This window comes from Monodon monoceros, unplaced genomic scaffold (assembly GCF_005190385.1).
Source record: "Monodon monoceros isolate NGI ecotype Baffin Bay Population unplaced genomic scaffold, NGI_Narwhal_1 Super_Scaffold_15, whole genome shotgun sequence".
Taxonomy (NCBI): Eukaryota; Metazoa; Chordata; class Mammalia; order Artiodactyla; family Monodontidae; genus Monodon; species Monodon monoceros.
The window spans coordinates 21,944,404-21,964,969 of NW_021703771.1; the positions used below are offsets into that span (position 1 = coordinate 21,944,404).

Sequence of the window (20,566 nt, forward strand, 5' to 3'; positions counted from 1 at the left end):
CTTATTGAAGAGACTGTCTTTTCTCCATTGTATATCCTTGCCTCCTTTGTCATAAATTAGTTGACCATAGGAGCGTGGGTTTATCTCTGGGCTTTCTATCCTGTTCCATTGATCTATATTTCTGTTTTTGTGCCAGTACCATATTATCTTCATCACTGTAGCTTTGTAGTATAGTCTGAAGTCAGGGAGTCTGATTCCTCCAGCTCCATTTTTTTTCCCCTCAAGATTGCTTTGGCTATTCGGGATATTTTGTGTCTCCATACAAATTTTAAGATTTTTTTGTTCTAGTTCTGTAAAAAAAAGCCATTGGTAATTTGATAAAGATTGCACTGAATTGGTAGATTGCTTTGGGTAGTATAGTCATTTTCACAATATTGATTCTTCCAATCCAAGAACATGGTATATCTCTCCATCTGTTTGTATCATCTTTAATTTCTTTCATCAGTGTCTTATAGTTTACTGCATACAGGTCTTTTGTCTCCCTAGGTAGATTTATTCCTAGGTATTTTATTCTTTTTGTTGCAATGGTGAATGGGATTCTTTCCTTAATTTCTCTTTCATCTAACAGGCTGTCAGATGAAGCAGGACAGCACAGGGGGGCCACCATGGACAGATGTTCATAGCAGACTCGAGCACGGACGTGCAGCAAGAGAGAGCCTTCTACGACAGAAGAGTCCTGTCAGGGGGAGGTAAGCTGGGGAGGCAGCTGGGCCAGACCGTGGAACTTTCGGGACACAGAGGGGAGAGGCGGGTCTGCATTTCATCCCATAGAATATGGGAAGCCCTGAAGTTTCTGAGGGAGCAGCACAGGGAAGAGGTGTTTCCAGAACGTGAATTTGGCTATGAGGTGTGGTTTGGGGGCCATGGTGTTGGTGTCAGTAGTGCTTCCAACCTTCTTATCATTATCATCCACGAAAGAGAAAATTTAATTTATTTAAGTATGAATTCAGTTAAATTTAAATTAAATACTAAGGAATAAGATGGGAAGGGAAGGTGGAGCTTTGGCGGGCCACAACCATGGTAATGTGTAAGATTTTTTTCACCCCCCAAGAAGGCATTGAGAGTGTGTGGTGTGAGGGGGCAGATCTGAGAGACACTGTGATGCATGAATTGATTCAACTTGGTTGATCTAGGAGGGGAAAGGGCAGGAGGGAGGGGGGCAAAATCAGCAAGGTCTCCACAGCTCCCTGCCTGAGTCACCTAAGAAAAAGCTGATAGAAGATCAGCAGGTTCCCTAAGTGATGGCCGGAAGTATGGGTTTTGCAATTATCTCAAGGAAGCACAGGAGCCAATATTTTGTCTCCTAAATCAGCCCTTTGGTGGTTGCATGTGGCGCAGGAAGGGTTCTCCTGTGCTCTAGAAGCTGACATGGGGAGAGTACTGCAGGCCCAGCCACTGCCCCAACCTGCCCCTGGTCCCACCTTCCCTGCTCACTCAATCTCGGCCGGTCCAGCCGTTGCCCCTCTGGGAAAGCAGACCCACACTCCGCCCTGCTCTGTGCTGGGCAGCTGACCACTAAGGGCAGCGTCCACATTTACAAACCCACCCCCAGGCAGGAGCACAAGTGGGGGCCCATATGCCACATGCTTGAATGTCTAAAGGTTATAAATCAAGCTAAGAAACTGCAGAACGATATATAGCCTCGCCTACTGCTTTGACAAATACACGTTCATATCAACCCGGAAGGCCAAGCCCAGCCTCAGAACTCTGACTCCTGGGAGCTCCAGCCGGGACATGGCAGGGCAGGGAGAGCGGGCCCAGCTCCGGAGCTGCCCTTTTCCCACCCACAGCAGCAGCCGGCACAGAGAAGAGCCTGGCGTGTGCCGGTGGACACCTCTGCCCACTATCTGAGCTCTATCCAAAGCCGTCTGAAAGGCAGCCCTCAGCCCCCTCTCAGCACCGGGGGGCGTGGGGGGGCGGGGAGGGGAGGGGAAAGGGAGGGGAGGGGGGACCCCGCACGCGCAGTACAGCCCCCACCCCCCACCCCCGGGGCTCACCTAGGGAGGAGGCCCGGGCAGGTCCTGAGGTGGGCTCCGGGCTGTGTGGACATGATTCTGGGTCCCAGTACCCAAGTGTGGCCTAGAAGGGAAATCTCAGGTGGGCACGTCCTCTTGGCCCACAGACCACGCCCTGAGTGCAGGTGACTGATCGCACACAGGACCCCCTGCCTTGGCCTATGGCCACTGCTCACAGCGGGCCCTCGTCTTCTGCCTGAGGGTTGCTTCAGCCAATGAAGGTGCCAGCAGGTCTCAGAAGGCTGGAGGAGACGGAGAGGAACTGATTCTCTCCCCCAGCCCTCCCTGCAGGCTTCATGGGCCTGTCCTCTCCTGGACGCCAGGGCACCCCCTTCCCAGGGCTCTGGCTCTTTTTCCAGATTCTGGGAACTGCTCCCTCCTCTTGCCCTCCACCCCTAACCTGCTGAAGGCTCCACACTCTTCCAGCCCTCAAGGCTTCACTGCCAGCTTGCTGGTTTCCTTTAACCCTGCCCACCCGTTTGTGAACAGACCTTCATTAAACTCTCCACTGTTCCCCCACTGTTACTGTAGCTCTTCCCAATGCCTCTCCCCTGGGCTCCGTCTGGGCGGATGGCCGCCCCCAGGCAGACACTCAGGTGTCCCAGCTTCCTCTAGTTCCATCGGTGGCTGTCTCCCTCCTTCACTTCTCACGATCCCTCCACTTTTTTTTTTTTAATTGGAGTATAGTTGATTTACAATGTTGTGTTAGTTTTAGGTGTACAGCAAAGTGACTCAGTTATACATATACACATATCCATTCTTTTTCAGATTCTCTTCTGATATAGGTTATCACAGAATATTGAGTAGGGTTCCCTGTGCTATACAGTAGGCCCTTGTTTGTTATCTATCTTATGTATAGTACTGTGTGTATGTTAATCCCAAACTCCTGATTTATCCGTCCCCCTAACATTTTCCCTTTGGTAACCATAAGTTTGTTTCTGAAATCTGTGAGTCTGTTTCTGTTTTGTAAATAAGTTCATTTGTATCATTTTTTAAAATTAGATTCCACATATGAGTGATATCATATGATATTTGTCTTTCTCTCTCTGACTTACTTCACTCAGTATGAAAATCTCTAGGTTCATCCATGTTGCTGCAAATGGCATTTTTTCATTTTTTTATGGCTAATATTACATTGTATATATGTACCACATCTTTTTTATTTTTTTTAGTTTAGTTATTTATTTTTGTCTGCGTTGGGTCTTCGTTGCTGCACGTGGGCTTTCTCTAGTTGCAGCGAGCGGGGGCTACTCTTCGTTGCGTTGTGAGGGGTTCTCATTGCGGTGGTTTCTCTTGTTGCAGAGCACGGGCTCTAGGTGCGCAGGCTCAGTAGCTGTGGTGCACGGGCTTAGTTGCTCTGCGGCATGTGGGATCTTTCCAGACCAGGGCTCGAACCTGAGTCCCCTGCATTGGCAGGCGGATTCTTAACCACTACGCCACTGGGGAAGCCACACATCTTCTTTATCCATTCTTTCTAGGCCTTAGCTTAACCCCCATCAACTCAGACCTGGACCATGGCTGAAGTGGCCAGCTAGCGTCCCGCATCCATTCTTAGCTGCTCCAGCCTCCTCCTAGCAGACCCTCAGGGAGCTTTCTAAAGCACAGGTATCATCTTGCCCTTCCGCAGTCTGGGCTGCACTGCCCCCTCTACACACATATGCACACACACACACACACACACACACACACACACACACACACACACACACGCTGCTCGCATTCCGCTGCCCTCCTGTTATCCGTGAGCACCCTCCTCCCTGATCCCTCCTTCCCTCCCACCCGCTGTGCTCACCCCCTGCGCATCTTTCCCGACTCATTGCGAGCATCGCCTCCTGAATGAAGGCGTCACTGCCAGCTTGCTGGTTTCCTCTCTCTGGATGGAACTGACCACTCAATTCCCCCCCCCCCCCGTCAGCAGAGATGCCCTACATTGCTTCTGTGATACTTGACTGCACTTAGTCATTTCTCTGTTTCCCTTGTAGACTGTTAGCTTCCTGGGAACACTCTGTCGTGTCAGGCGGAGTGACCGAATGCACACCCTTCCCGGCAAGGGTGGCTCCTTGGCCTTCGTCCTCCCAGGCTCCTCGGGGCCACCCTTCCCTGGTGCCCATGGCCAGACCCTGCTGCTTGCACCCCACGGCTCCCCTGTCCTTCCAGCAGCTCTCCATAATTTAACAACTTGATGTGAGGATTTCATTAACACTGGTCTCCCCGAGCAGAGCACTGACACTCCAAGGACTGTGGCTGTCTTGCTCACTGCCGGGTCCCCGAATGCCAAGGACCCTGCTTCACACATAACAGCTCCAAAACACACCGTACTTGTCTTATGAATGAAAGTGAAAGTATTTTGGTTGGAGAACCTAACCTACTTTGTGGTCACTTCCTGACCATCCTAACAAACTCCTTGGATGTAGTTCAAAAGAATCCGTGATGACATTACACCCCTCCTTTACCTTCCATCTCTACAGTTTGAATTAAAAATCAGTATCATGCTGGTGAGGATGTAAACTGATGCAGCTGCTGTAGAAGAAAGTGTGGGAGTTCCTGAAAAAACTAGACATAGAACTACCATGTGACCCAGCAATTCCACTTCTGGGTATATACCCCAAAGAATTGAAAACAGGGTCTTGAATAGATGTTTGCACACACATGTTCATGGCAGCATTATTCCCGGGAGCCAAAAGGCAAAAACAACCCAAATGTCCATTGACAGATGAATGGCAATTAAACAAGATGTGATATATTCATACAATGGAATATTATTTGGCCTTACACGCTGCAACATGGATGAACCTTGAAGGCATAATGCTAAGTGAATAAGCCAGTCACAAAAAGACAAATACTGTATGATTCCACTAACATGAGAAACCTAGAGCGGTCAAATTCATAGAGGCAGAAAGTGGAATGGTGGTTGCCAGGGGCAGGGGAAAGCAGGAGTAAAGAGTTATTGTTTCGGGACTTCCCTGGTGGTGAAGTGGTTAAGGATCTGCCTGCCAATGCAGGGGACACGGGTTCGATCCCTGGTCCAGGAGGATCCCACATACCGCTGAGCAACTAAGCCCGTGTGCCACAACTACTGAGCCTGTGCTCTAGAGCCCGCAAGCCACAACTACTGAAGCCCACATGCCTAGAGCCCGTGCTCCACAACGAGAAGCCACCGCAATGAGAAGCCCGCACACCGCAACGAAGAGCAGCCCCTGCTCACTGCAACTAGAGAAAGCCCGTGCGCAGCCAAAAATAAATAAATAAATTTATTAAAAAAAAAAGTTATTGTTTCATTGACAATTTAGGAAGATGAAAAAGTTCTGGAGATGTATGCTGGTGACGATTGCACAACGTGAATATTCTTTCACCACTGAACTATATGGTTAAAATGGTCCATTTTATGCTATGTATGTTTTAGCCCAATCTTTTTAATTTTAATTTTAAAAAATCAGCATTGCACTCTTTCTCCTAACAAATGGAGGGGAAACCCCAGGCCTCTGGAGGTTCTCCTAACCAGGACACACCAGCGAACCAGGCAGCTGGGAGCTTAGACCAGATATTTTTGTTTCAACTGATCCCTGGGATTATTAGGAAGCTGCTAGATTTTTAATCTTTTCTTTTTCCAGACTGAAAAGGTCATCCGAGGGGTATCTAGTCTTAGGCAAATTCCTCTCTAGCAATTATTTTTAAATGTCAGTCCACAAGGAAGCCCCTCTTCGAAAAACAAGTTAGGAAGAGAAGACAGAGATGCAACACATACCCCACAATTGTTGACGGGCATCTTGTTGGCACGGCCTGCTGAGCGTGCATGGCTGCTCTTTAGAGGGGCGTGTTGGGCTGGGCCAGCATTAGGGCCGGTTGAGCCCAGGCTCTGCTTTGGACCAGGTATCTGGCACAGGGCTGCCCCCAAGGAAGGCGGGCTTTCTCTTACTCACACAGAGCCATCTATGTGCTGTCTGCAAGCCTCCTTCCTCAGAGACACACCCACCCCCTGGCCAGTGCCTCTGCGCAGGAGTAAGGGGCTGAATGGAATGGAGACCCTCAGGAGGACCTGCAAGGAAGGCTTCTTGGCTCTAAACCATCTGCAGATGCTCCAGGGATTATGGATTATAGCAATCATTGGAACCCCAGGCGGTGGGAAGCTCCCTCCTCTGATGGCCCCACCCAGCCTGCTTGGCCATGTTGCAGCAAAAATAGAAATGAGACCTTTCTGATAAACAAGGAAAATAAGGAAACAATGAACAGCCTGGGGAAACAACATAAACAGGTCTGAAAGAGTTAAGCAATCTTGGTTACTGTTTAGCTGTTACTACTAACAAACACTTGTAGCTAGACTTGTCCTTCACAAAGTTGATTACTCTTTGACTCCATACAAATTACCCATTGCACCTGGCCTTTCTTCTCCCCCTACCCTCCCTTGTAGCACTCTTCATCTCAGAAAGGAGTTCACGGGCTGATAACTTCAGGGACACCAGACCCGGGTGCTGAGCTGCCTGATGCCAGCTTTGGCCATGAATTTGCAGAAGAAAAGAAATGTAAGACCTTCACTACTTTTGATCCTTATCATATACCCCTGCGAGCCGAGCCCCCGAGCCCCACATGTCAAATCTCCGATTCCCCAAGGAGGCGGGCACAGTTCTTGAGGCGTTAGCCTCCTGTGTCTTCCCTTTGCCTGGCAAGGAGAATCAAAAGCCTCTCTATTTCTTATCTTCCAGTTCTCTGTCTCCGTATTTTTATTCGGCATCGGTGCACAGGGAGCCAGATTGGCAACAGCCAGGACTCCATGGGTTGCAAAGATTCTTATTTATGAGTTCATGTGTGTGTACCTCACCATGTGCTCCCCTGGTCCTATTTCATCCAAGTGACATCTAGACATCCAGGAAAGCCCTGCAGGGGAGAAAAGGTGCCCAGAAGACCAGCTGCTCTGGGGGGAGGGCTTGGGAAGGAGGAGTAGCCCCCCCCCCCCCGGCTTTGGTGACCGAGATCTTGACAGCTGATGTGTAAGAGCCTCAGGTTTTACTGCACCTGCTGGAGGTGACACCTCCTTCCCCAGCGGCTTTCCCTAAAGTCAGGGTCTTTCCCAGCCTCAGAGGCTCACTCAGGCAGGGGCAAGGGACTGTCCTCATCCTCCACACTCTGGGCGACACCAGAAGTTGCAGGGATCAGGATACAGGAAGTCCAATTTGCTCCTCAAACGTGGCTTGAAGAAGGAGCACCCTGACTGAGGCTGCAGCCTGTTGGATGATTCTACTCAGAGCTGGGTTTTCTGGAAACGTGGCAGGATTTCACCTGCCGGTCCTGAGAGCCAGCTCCTGGCTTTCCTGGCTTTCTCCCAGAGGAGGAGGGCGTTTTAATGAGGCTTTCACTTTTGCATGTGACATCACAGAGGAAACCCAAGTTCTGCCCCCAGTTGTTCTGTGGCCATCACTTAACCCCCTGGACCCCAGGCTCTTCTTCTGTGAACTGAAAGTCCTAACCAGGTGATGGCTCAGGCTCCTGCCGCAACATCAGCCTCCGTCAGAAGGTTACAATGTGTTATTCAGAAGATCACCCACACCCAGACACACACGGCTGCCCTACAACACTGTGCGCCGAGGCAGGGTCACGTTGTGACTTTTGAGGGTGCTGGGTACTTTTGCCTTCGTGGGCCCTTCCACCAGAAAAAACATGTAAAAAGCATACAACTGTGGTGGTATAAAGATGAATATATTAATATTATATATTAACATTTTCTTCTACCTAAAATTTTATTTTTTTCTTCTGACTTTAAAATAACATCTTATCAGGGGCCCCTAGGAGTATTCCTTGTGAGCCCTAAACACGCCTGCTCTGCCTAGTGGCCCAGCACTGGGGGACATGCGGATTGAGGGGGTAAGAAAGAGACCCAGCTAGGAGAGTGGGCCTGCCTCAGTAGCTGTGTGACCTGGACCAGTCACCTCACCTCTCCGTGCCTCAGTTTCCCCATCTGGGCATAATAATAGTACCTACTTCACGGAGTTGTGAGGCATGAGGTCAGATCGTGTCTGTAAGTACCCTGAGTAGAATGGTGCCTGAAACAGAAGTCACTAGAAGTTGTTCGTTGTCATTAATGCTGTTGTTTGTCAACCTTGTTCCAGTCGCCGTCTGCATCTTACCCGACCCTCTAGAAGAATGGCAAGGGGAGCAAGGATGTCTCGCTTGGACTTCCTGGAGCGCATACAGCTAATTTTAGAGCTGCTTATTCACGGAAATGTTATTGAATTTTAGAAAAAACTCTTTGGTGGCATTACCCAAAACAAGCCCTCGAGGGCACCAGAACCCCTAGCTGTGCAGCATTCCATCGGGGCAGGAGGAAGAGGCAGGGGCTTGTCATCTGTCACCTGCTCTCTTCTCCTGCTCGGCAGGTGTCAGGCCTCAGGGAACTGAGTGGGAGGCTTTGAGTCCTTGTAAAATGCAACGGCCTCTGGGATAAATTAATGTCCTAATCCCCTAACAGTCACACGAGGGAGGCGTGACAGCTGGGTTTTTCTAAGGGGCTGTGAGCCTGTATGTGCCAGGGCTTTACATACATTATCTCGTTTAATCCTGACAGCAACCCCAGATGGACGGATTACTATCCCCATTTCACAAACCAGCAAGCAGAAGCTCAGAGAGGGTCGGTGACTTGCCCACAAGTCACCTCTACTTCTTCCTGCTGCCCCAGGAGAACGTTTGCACCTTAGAGGAGCTCAAGAGCGAGATAAAGGGGAAATGGAAACCCGCCTGCCTGGGTCTCTCTGGCCGGAGGCCCATCAGCGGCCATGCTCCGGGCCTCAGTTTCCCCACCTGCACAGGGGGGACGTGGGCCCCGTGTCTCATGCATTCTGCAGTTCTCATCCCTCTCCCTGCCTGGTGGGTGTAGATGGCTGGCTCCTTTCCCAGCCCCTTCCCCTCTGTGGCATTCCTCCTGTTCCGGCCACCACTCCTCCCCACCCCGCCGAAGCAGGGAAGCTCCTTTGGGGCAATTCTGCAAGGGAGCTTTGCCAGGCGTTAAACTATCGCTGCATTGGCAAGCAGGGGGCCCCCCCTAGAACCCCAAATTCCCAGCCAGGCACGGGATAGCAGAGCCAGGGGGTCCTTTTCTGTGTGGACGCTCCAGCCCTGCCACCCACCCTCCCCCTGCCCCCTGCCCATGCAGCTCTTATTTTTTTCATAAAGGAAAGTTGGCAGCAGCAGTGCTGGGCCTCCGTGAATGTAAACAGCTTAATCACCCTCAGGTCCTTTTCTCAACAGCCCTCTCCACTCACTTCCTTCCAGCTCTTTTCTCCTGGGGATAATTAGTGACTGGGAGCCAGCTGGGCTTCTCTGAGTGTGAGGGGGAAAATGAGGGACCCCGGGGGGAGGGCTGTGTCTGAGGGAACCCAGTGCAGGAGCAGCAGGAAGCAGCCCTGGGATCAGTCCCCAGAGGGCCGAGGGGAGGACGCAGTCTTACCTCCAAAGGCGGGCCTCATGGTGAAATCATGGTCATCCACTCTGAGAAGTGGCTGAGGTTTTCCCTTTCGGATTTTGGTCACATCAAGGTTCTTCTTATATAGGTGACTGCAAAGGCAAGCAAGAAACTCTTTTCCGTCAGCCCACCAAGACATCGTGTGAGAAGATTTGGGGAGATGACTTCCTGCAGGGTCTACGTGTTACTCACCTTTTCGCCCATCCTACCATCTCTTTCTCCACTGAAGGGAGGTCGAGAGATAAAGGGTCCCCCCCACCCCTTACCTCCACCACCCCGGGCCTTCACAGGTGGGCTGGCCCGAGGACCTGGCCCTTCCAGAGGCTTCCTAAAGTAGATCCCCCCGAGGCAGGACACCATCCTACCTTGGCAAGCTCCTAACTGTCTTGCCCAAAGTCATGATTGGATGACCAATGGTTGGGTCTAATGGTGGAGAATTATGATGGGTCTTTTTTTTCTGTTAAAATATCTCTTCAGTGTTGTTATAATATTGGTTTTGAGATAAGGAAAATTCTTAGGGACTTCCCTGGTGGTCCAGTGGGTAAGACTCCACGCTCCCAATGCAGGGGGCCCGGGTTCGTTCCCTGGTCAGGGAACTAGATCCTGCACGCCGCAACTAAGACCCGGCACAGCCAATATAAATAAATAATAAATAAATAGTTTTTAAAATCAATATACCAAAGTGGCATATTTTAAAAAATAAAATAAAATTCTGAGACAAATGTAGTTAAAGTTTTAAAAGGCTGGTGTTATCCTAGGCAGACCTGATGCTCTTTACATCTATCCAGTTGGCAGCTGTCTGAAGAATCCACCCTGGCGGAGAAAGCCTCAACCCTCGGGAGAACAGACAGTTCACAGCCAGCGGCCATCAAGGCCACAGCTGGGCACAGATAAGACTCTGCGCTCCAAATGCAGGGGGACTGGGTTCAATCCCTGGTCGGGGAACTAGATCCCGCACGCATGCCACAACTAAGAGCCCGTATGCTGCAACTAAAATATCCCATATGCTGCAACTTAGACCCAGCACAGCCAAAATAAGCAAATAAATGGAAAGTGCCATAAATATAGAGCAGGGTAAAGAAGAAGAGGGAGATGGGGTGGGGTAGAGGGTGATCAGAGAAGCCCTCTGAGCCCTGGAAAGGGTGAGTCATGAGAGGAGCTGAAGAAAGTGCATTCTGAGAGAGGGAAGAGCAAGTGCAAGGGCCCTGAGGTGAGTGTGGCTTGTGTGTGGAACAGTAAGAAAACCAGTGGGCAGAGAATGAGGAGGAGGAAAGCAGTAAGAAAGGAGGTGGGAGACAAGGCCAGGGACTAGATCCCAAGGTCCCCAGGGGTATATACTGGGTGGGGAAACCCATGGGAATTCTGAGCAGGAATGTCAAAAGGTCTGGTTTAACACCTGGGAAGATCACTCAGGTAGAGGAGACCGTGGGAGGGCAGAGAAGAAATGGGAAACCGTTAGGAGACTTCTGCTGAGAGAACATGGTGCCTGGGTTAGGGTGGTAAGGGGTGGAGCTGTAGAGAAGTGATCAGAAAGGCTTTGCTGATGGATTGGGTGTGGGGTATGGGGGAAACAAAGAGGCAGGGATAGCCCAGGTTTACGACGAGCGCCTTGGTGAACGGTGGGGTATTCGCTGAGATGGTAAAAACTGGAGGAGTGGCACATTTGTGGGGATGACAGTGCATCAAATTCTTAGAAGCCGTCTTGATGTCCAGACGCCTGTGAGACACCAGGTAGGAAGTGCAAATAGGGTGGGTGCAACTCAGAAGACAGTAGCAGTAGCAGTGTTTTCACTTCCTTCGGCCTTGTAGGTTCTGGGGGTCCCTGGGGGCTCAGCAGATGTGCCTGACCCTCCTTCTCCCAGAGCCCTTTGACTCTGCCCTCAACACCCTGGCCTGGCTTCCTCAGCTTGTCCCCTTCTCACTGCTCATTCTTATCAGCACTCAGATGGATTCGAGCCTCTCTCACCTCGAACCAAAATGAAGCAGAAAATCTGTCCGGACCCCACGTCTCTTCACGCAAAATTAATTGAAAAGTGATGGCAGGACAGTGGTAGTAGTTATACTCTTCTTTGAACATTTCCTTTTTTAAAAAAAACATCTCTCCCCACCTCTCAATAAATCAATAACTTTCCCAAAGAGCTGCTGCCATTCCTCACTCCTGAGCACTTCTTGCCCCACTTGTGCCTGAGCCGAGGCCTTGAAGGTGCACTTGCCAAGGGTCAGGGAGGACCAGCCTCTGCTGGAAACCCCGTCTTCCAGGACAGGGTGCTTGGTCCTCCTCCCACCTCCACTGCAGCCTTGCCTTCCTCCTCAGCCTGTCCCTAGATGTCAGCATCCCCAGGACCCTGTCTCAGCTGCCTTCTCTTCCCTTGTGACACTCCCTTTGGCAGTGGCTTCAACTGTCTTTCACTTACTGATGATCCCTAAATCTATGTCCCTTGCTCTACACCTTTACATCCTACTGTCTAACAGATTATCCCCAGTTGGGTATCCTATAGGCATTTAAACTCAACACGTCCATAGTTTGGGACCCGCTGAGTGGGAGGTGACCCAGCTGAAGGACAGGTGGGCGTTATATGAAACTGTCAGAAGGGTAAGAGAGGTGAGGCTGAAATGGACAGACTGCAGCTGCAGGGGCTCAGCCAGGGAGAGCCTTAAAAATCCTGTTAAGGTTTTTTATCTTTACCCATGGGACTTCCCTGGCGGTCCAGTGGTTAAGACTCCCCGCTTCCATTGCAGGGGGTGCGGTTCAATCCCTGGTCAGGGAACTAAGATCCCGTGTGCTGCGTGGCCAAAAAAAGAAAAAAAAAAATTTATTTTTATCCAAAAGCCAAGGAAAAAGAGGAAGGGTGTTGGGCACTTGGAGAAAGAAGCTATGATGAGATACGCTTTTGGACAAGCCCGTTGCAGCTGCACACTCCGAGGACGAGAGGCCGATGGCTTCTTCCTATAGCTGGAAGGTGGGACCTAAGTTCCCTAGAAACACGTGTGGTCATGGAGGGGCCCTTCCAAGGAGCTTCTGCCCTCCCGGGTCTCTTCCGCAAGAAGTGGAGCCAGACCAGGCCCGGCTCCCCGCGCAGCTACTGCTGGGGGGCCGTATACAGGAGCCCCAGCAGAGACACCCGGGGAACGTGGAAGCAGAGCTCAGTCTGAGGGCTTAGCCGATCACAGACATTAAATTGTGAGGGCAGCCCTGGCTCGCGGGGAGCAAATCCCTCCCGGTCAGCACAGTTTCTCAGTTGAGGGGGGAGGATTAGGGGAAGGGAAGTTCCAGCATGCCAGCACCCTGGAGAGAGGGAGGAGATTGAAATCCCAGTGCCATTAATAAGGACCCAGAATTTTTCTTACGGGTCCAGTTATTTGATAACACAGGCTGCTGATATCCTGATCCTTGGGCTATTGGTGTAAGCTGGATGCCCTGCATCCATCCTCCACAGGAGATGCCGGCCATTGCCCCATCCCAGACTCCAGGGGCTCGGCTCTCCCACCCCAGACTCCAGGGGCCATATGCCGAGCCCCAGCCCCGCGGTGGGGCTGCCAGAACTTTCACGGAACCTCAAACCCAGCCTTGTCGGGGTGTGGAGCGAGGAGAGAAGAAAAAGCGTTCACTATGCCTTTGAGAAGCAGGGCTGGTGAGCTGCAATCAACACATCATCAGTGGGTTTCAATTGGAGAAATCAGGTTCAGAAAGATCAGGAGGCCACACAGCCAGAGAGCAGCAGAAGCAGGGCCTGAACCTGCCTGAACCTGGTTTCTCCTGTCTTCCCACCCCCAATTCCTTCCCCAGATCCCTAGGGAGGGTGAGGGTCACCGGGTAGCAGGAGAGGAAAGCGGCTCCTGGGTCCAGCACTGGAACCATGATGCCAAAGGAGAGAAGGATGGCCAAGGGCAGGTGGAACCAAAGGGGCAGCAAATGGGAAGGAAAGATGAAAGGGGACCTCAGGCTTCGGGACCAGGAGGGGCCACACAGTGTGATCAGGGCAGAGCCCAGACTCCCAGATCTTGGTGTATTTTCAGATCTCAAGGGAGAAGGGCGTCTCTTTGCAGGAAAGCAGTCATGTGGTCAGGAGGCCGCCTTACGCAGCAGGGTGGGGAATAAACCTGGGAGGCTGAGAGGCAGGAAGAACAGAACGAAACAAACAGCTAAGAGCAAACAGGCTCACTTGGCAGCAATTCAGTAAAGGGACACAAAGGATCAGAAAACCGGAAGCAGTTTTGAAAAAGCAGTTGCTGGACAGAATAATTGTTTTGTGAGGGTGTGTTGGCCAGGGTGACACAGGGAAGGTTGACAGGTTAGAAGAAGTCCTCTCGGTGTGTGTGTGTGTGTGAACAGGACTTCTAAGAGAAGGAGCTACTCCACAGAGCTGAACTGCTCTAAGACTGTAATGAGAAAGGTTCAGGTCATTTTATTCCTATTTATTAGCATAGCTTAACTCTTGTGTCAATAATGAAAGTACCTTTTAGTCAGATGTTTGGCTGAAATTTTTCACAGACAGACGTAGCTCTATGATTGTCTGAGCGTGTACACGCCCTGGTGGATTACAGAAAGGCCTAGAAGCATGTTCCCTGATACATTTTCTCTATCCTTTTTCCCAGCTTCTGTTCAATAATTATTTTATATTCTTTGAATGTGTATGTTCATCTTTTCATCCACTTTAACACCTCATGGGATAGATTTCAAAAAGTTATCTTCACCCCTAAGGGTCAAATTCAATCCATACATAAACAGTATAAAGTTTCCTCAAAAAACTAAACATAGAACTACCATATGATCCAACAATTCTACTCCCAGGTATATATCTGAAGAAAATGAAAACACTAATTTGAAAAGATATGTGCACCTCAATGTCCATAGCAGCATTGTTTACAATGGCCAAAATGTGGAAGCAACCTAAGTGTCCATCAACGGATGAATGGATAAAGAAAGTGTGGTCTATATATACAATGGAATACTACTCAGCCATAAAAAAGAAAGAAAATTTGCCATTTGCAACATGGATGGACTTGGAGGGTATTATGCTAAGTGAAATAAGTCAGACAGAGAAAGACAAATACTGTATGGTATTACTTATATGTGGAACTAAGAAGCAAAACAAACTAGTGAATATTTAAAAAAACAGACTCACAGGTATAGAGAACAAACTACTGGTTACCAGTGGGGAGAGGGAACGGGGAGGGGCAAAATAGGGCTTAGGAGATTAAGAGGTACAAACTACAATGTATAAAATAAATAAGCTACAAGGATACATTGTACAACACAGGGAATATAGCCAATATTTTATAATAACTATAAATGGAGTATAATGTATAAAAATTTAGAATCACTATGCTGCACACCTGAAGCTAATACAATACTGTAAACCAACTGTACTGCAATTAAAAAAAATTTTTAATAAATTCAGTCTGTCCACAAGCTCATGCAGGTGTCTGGGAATGAGACTGTGGGTCTTCTGAGAGTAACAGAGATGCTGTAACTGCCCAGGCTGCCAAGTGTGATCCCTGAGGGTCCCTGAGGGGCTCGTGCTGAACCCCAGCACCATTATAAGAAAAGAGACAGGTTCAGACAACGACTTCCCTTCAGACCTAGTAAATCAGGATCCTAGGTTCTGGTCCTGTCAAGCTACTACCGAGCTGTATGAATTACTCATGCCGACGTTTTAGCATCTGTAAAATAAGACAGTGTTTCCCCATGTGTGCTCTGTGTGAATCCCACAAGATAGTCCAAAAAAAAAAAGTTGTTCTTTTTCTTTTTTTTTTTTAAAGAAAAACCGCATAATTTATCCTCCTCTTCAAGATTCACAACTCTGTTGGCATAATAAATGTTCTGTAAGTTCTGCTATAAAGATATCTGTCTAAAATGGTCTAAACCAGGATTTCCCAACCTTCTTTGACCCTGGAACCCCCTCTTCATACAACACCTATTCACATTTCACAGAATTAGAACTCAGGGGAATTGCTGGACCCCGTGACCTCTGAAGTTCCTGCCACTTCAACAGCCTAGGATTCTGGCTACATAACCAGGATGAGTCTTCGAGAGTGGTGCCTCTTTCCTAATATCCTGGACAATTTGTACCTGTTTGCTTTCTGACTGAGTAGAATTAGACTTCACAGAGTATTTACATCTCCCAGAGCAGCAGTCTCCAAAGTAGGGGCACACCTGGAGGGCTCAGGATGCTCCACTGGGATGCAAGAAGTAGAAATTGTAACTCTCATTTATAGTTAGTTTTTATCTAAAAATAAGGATGCTTTGGGGCTTCCCTGGTGGCACAGTGGTTAAGAATCCACCTGCCAATGCAGGGGACACAGGTTTGAGCCCTGGTCCGGGAAGATCCCACATGCCGCGGAGCAATGAAGCCCCTGTGCCACAACTACTGAGCCTGTGCTCTAGAGCCCACAAGCCACAACTACTGAGCCCGTGCGCCACAACTACTGAAGCCCACGTGCCTAGAGACTGTGCTCCGCAACAAGAGAAGCCACCGCAGTGAGAAGCCCGCGCACCGCAACGAAGAGTAGCCCCTGCTCAATGCAACTAGAGAAAGCCCGAGCGCAGCAACGAAGACCCAATGCAGCCAAAAATAAATAAATAAAATTTAAAAATTTACATAAAAAAAAAACTGTGAGAAACAAATGTTTAAAAAATTAAAAATAAAAAAATAAAAATAAGGAAACTTTTCAGCTTTAATATACATATTTATAATAGTACAGGTATGTAATTTGTGTATATATATGTATACACATCACGGGGTATGGTTTCAAAAAACTGTCACTGATAGCGGTACGTGATCAAAAAGGGAGACCACTGACCTAGAAAATGTGCCTCAAGGTATTAGTTAATAGTCATAATCACGCAGTGCTTAGTAGAATGGAAAAACAGACATGTAACGTGGCGTGTTACACATGGCGTGGATATCTTAGCTGCTTGCTCTTTTCTTCATGCTGAACAGGCCTAGAATATCGTGCTTCGTGCGTCAGTTCAAAACAAACGTATTAAGGAACTTCGATTTGTGATGTAATTATGTTAAGTGCAAATTCTGGGCCTAACCAGTTATTTCTTGGAAGTGTTTCCATTACATCATGAAATAGCCTTCACTGTTGTCCACATGTATATTTTTAATAACCTAGCAAATTTCAAACATCTTCTCTAAGATTCAAAACAGTACAATGAAACCTGATAGCATTATAAAATTGTTCCCAATCAAATAATTTAAAGAAGACAACTCCCAGTTACATTTTTTTCTTAATAAGTCAAACTACATTCCTATATACAGTTCCCCTCAAAAAAAAAATTCTTTTTTTTTTTTTAAAGTGAAAGCAGGTTTATTTAGAGAGATACACACTCCGTAGACAGAACGTGAGCCGTCTCAGAAGGCAAGAGTGGGCACGGGGTAGTCTCGGAAAGTGAGAGCAGCCCTGAAATATGGGGTGGGTAGTTTAAAAAAAAAAATTCTCGAGTGTAATTCCTCAGCAGGTCATTTATGGTCCCTACAGGATGTAATCCCAAGAAACTAAGCAGCACAATCTGAGAAGTACAACGATGCTTTACCCACTAAGTCTTCAACTGCCTGACTTAAATCAAAATGCTTTGGCTGGGGCTTCCCTGGTGGCGCAGTGGTTGAGAGTCCGCCTGTCGATGCAGGGGACACGGGTTCGTGCCCCGGTCCGGGAAGATCCCACATGCCGCGGAGCGGCTGCGCGTGAGCCATGGCCGCTGAGCCTGCGCGTCCGGAGCCTCTTGGCTCCGCAACGGGAGAGGCCACAACAGTGAGAGGCCCGCGTACCTCTAAAAAATACAAAAACAAACAAACAAACAAAAAAACAACAAAATGCTTTGGCTGAACACAGACATCAGAATGAAAGGCTCAGCCTAGTCTAGCTTCCCTCTCTCGCTGCTGGTGACACAATAGTGTATTTGTGCCCAGGGAGAGGCTGTGTTGAGTGAGGGCGAGGTCCTATCTACCCTCGGCTGGAAAACAGATTCCAATAGGACGGGCGATCTAACCCCTAGCCCTCCCGGGAGCTGTCCCACTGTGTGTCACTGCCACCACGAGTCACCTCCCTCCCCTCCCGCCCACAGCTTTACCTTGGCTTGGACGTTTCCAGCTGCCCTGTCCATCTCCTCTTCTTGGGCTTTCTGCTCTCCACAAGAACCATCAGGCAAAACAAGAGCAAAATGAGTCTTGAAAAATAAGGCATCCTGTGAATGTCTGTGATGCTGCAAGCTGCTTTCCAGTAACCTGCAGCGGGGCAGATCCCCCCAGGCTTAACCATTGACTCGGTCTTCTGCCTCGAGCCAGGGCAGCAAGGAGGGCATGGCTGGCCAGGCTGAGTTTCCCAATTTAATATTGATACTGATGCTTGTGCCACCCTACTTCCCACCCCCTCGGGCCATGACACAAACACCAAGGCTTTGCCTTCCCTGCTACTTAGTGATTGGCTATTAGTAAGTTGGTTCTCCTGTGAAGGTCAGCTTCCGCTGAGTCCTAGAACAGCTTTGGCTAAAACTGTTATATAAAAAATAAAAAAAAATTAAATCTCTTGGACATGCCAGCTTTTTGCTGAGATCATTAATCCATCTCTCTGGCGACATAAAACCAGTCTGTCACATCCGCCAGGGAGTGAGTTGGATTCTGAGTGGATTTGCAGGGAAGACTTGTGCACATGGAGATGAGCACCTGAATGTGCCCCGGAAATGCTGAGTAAACACGCAAATGACCTGTTTCCACAGAGTTGCTTTATTTCTTGACCAAAGAGCCTGTGCTTCACCTATGGCCAAGGGTGCTTGCTTTTCCCCCAAATACACATTTTTTTTTTCAATGAAAACACATCTTATCAAAACATAAAACATATTTTGATTTTGAAGGAAAGCATAAACCAAAGGAGAATTTGTGATTATGTAAGCTCTTCTTCCTAGCACGAGCACTAGATTAATGTTGGTCTTTCATCCTAAAATGTATAAGGTCATCACTGATTCACTTTGTTATAAAGCAGAAACTAACACACCACTGTAAAGCAATTATACTCCGATAAAGATGTAAAAAAAATGTATAATGTCATCATAAATGAGGCTTGATTCCTATTCTGGGATATGGAATTATGAACACTAGAAGTGAAAAGATACATGTGGTTATGTTTCATATACTCTGCAGAAGAAAATGTTTAAAAACTACCTATTGCTTGCTTGCTGTGTCCTGGGAATGGAGATGTTGAGTGTGGTAGAGACATAGGGAGATGAGGATGGAGGTCAGAAGGAGCAATAGCTAAAACTGAAACAGAATTAGGGTTTTCTTATGTAAAAAAGAATCAAGAGAAGCTCTTTTGATCCCTTTAAGCAAAGTAGAATGATATGATCCACTTTATTTTTTCAGGAATTCCTAAGTGGGATCAGTTGGGTCAGAGAAGACCCAACTGATTGATCTCTTTTGACTATGTTAAAAGAGGATGGGGCTTCCCCATCCACCAAAGAGGATGGTGGCGCAGTAGTTGAGAGTCCGCCTGCCGATGCCGGGGACACGGGTTCGTGCCCTGGTCCGGGAAGATCCCACATGCCGCGGAGCGGCTGGGCCCGTAAGCCATGGCCGCTGAGCCTGCGCTCCACAACGGGAGGGACCACAACAGTGAGAGGCCCGCGTACCGCAAAAAAAAAAAAAAAAAAAAAAAGAGGATGAGGTCCTGCCCTAAGGGATGGGAAGAGGGAAGGAGAAGAAGAGGGAAGACAGGAGAATGTGACAGTCAAGTTATCACCAAAGGAGAATATACATGGTGATTGAATAGAGTAGGAGGTGAGAGAACACAATGAAAGCTAGGACCCTGGTTTGGAGGCAGGTCTGGTGGGTTGGTACCACCATTATCTGATGAACCTGAGAGGTGGACAAGTTTGGTGGGGTACGCGGGGGAGGATGAGATAAATTTTGACTTATGGAGTTTGAGGTATCATGGGACCTCCGGATGCCCAGTAGGCAGCTGGAGTATGAGCCTGGAATGCAGGAGAAAGGTCTGGATTGAAGAAATAGATGCAGAACCATCAGTGTAATGGTGGTAGTTTAATCACAGGAAAAGATGAGATCTTCCCCGGAACAGAAGAAGTCGGAGTCCAAGTGCAGAATCCTAGAGACTCTGTACTCTTAAAGGCTGGGTGGGCAGCCAGAACACAGGCATAGAAAAACTAGCAGAGATGTTGACTACGAAAACCAAAGGAGTTTCAGGAGGGGGATAATTAACAGTCAGTGCTGGGAAGAAGTAAGTGAACAAAAAATGTTCCTGGACCTGAGAACCAGAACATTGCTCCTAACTTCAATAAACTGTAGTTTCAGTTGTGCGATGTGGAAGAAGCCAAATTGCAATGAATTAAATAGGAATCTGGGAAATGGAGTAATTTAGTACGGGGACTGGGTCAGTGGTTCCCAAATCTGGCCACTCCTCAGAATTATCCAGGTAATTTGTTTAAAAGTCTCATTCCTGCCAAAGATTTAGTGAGGAAGACATGAGACTTATGGAAGTTCTTCTCCATAAACTTTGTTCAAAAGATCTCTTTTGCTCTCTTCCATTTGGACCAGGCCTATCAAGGGCTGACTGACTGGAACTCTAGAATTTTGCACAGATGTTGTTGGTTTTAAAGAAATATTTGTTTTGTTGCACTCCAGATGTAACTTTAGATCCTACCAATTTTTACTTTAAGTCTTATTTATTTATTTATTTTGTGGTACGCGGGCCTCTCACTGTTGTGGCCTCTCCAGTTGCGGAGCACAGGCTCCGGACGCGCAGGCTCAGCGGCCATGGCTCACGGGCCCAGCCGCTCCGCGGCATATGGGATCCTCCCGGACCAGGGAACGAACCCATGTCCCCTGCATCTGCGGGCTGACTCTCAACCACTGCGCCACCAGGGAAGTCCAATTCACGTATTTCTTTGTACAAATGTCTATTCAAATCCTTTGCCCCTTCTTAACCAGGTCATTTATCTTTTTTATTATTGAGTTATGAGTTCTTTAGTCTCGATACAAGTCTCTTATCAGATATATGATCTGCAAATGTTTTCTCCCATTCTGTGTTTTCACTTTATTAACGATGTTCCTTGAAACACAAAAGGTTTTTCATTTTGATGAAA

The 20,566-nt window shown here is 48.3% G+C and overlaps 1 protein-coding gene across 1 annotated transcript in view; it reads right to left on the reverse strand.

The window, feature by feature from the left end:
• Positions 1-20,566, reverse strand: part of LOC114896062 (ubiquitin-conjugating enzyme E2 J1) — a 69,613-nt gene that overhangs the window by 21,338 nt on the left and 27,709 nt on the right. Inside the window, exons 8-9 of the mRNA XM_029223915.1 lie at positions 17,546-17,601; positions 9,451-9,557 (exon numbers count right to left, since the gene is read on the reverse strand). Of these exons, the coding sequence (XP_029079748.1) occupies positions 9,451-9,557; positions 17,546-17,601 (163 nt within the window). The remainder of the gene's footprint in view (positions 1-9,450; positions 9,558-17,545; positions 17,602-20,566) is intronic.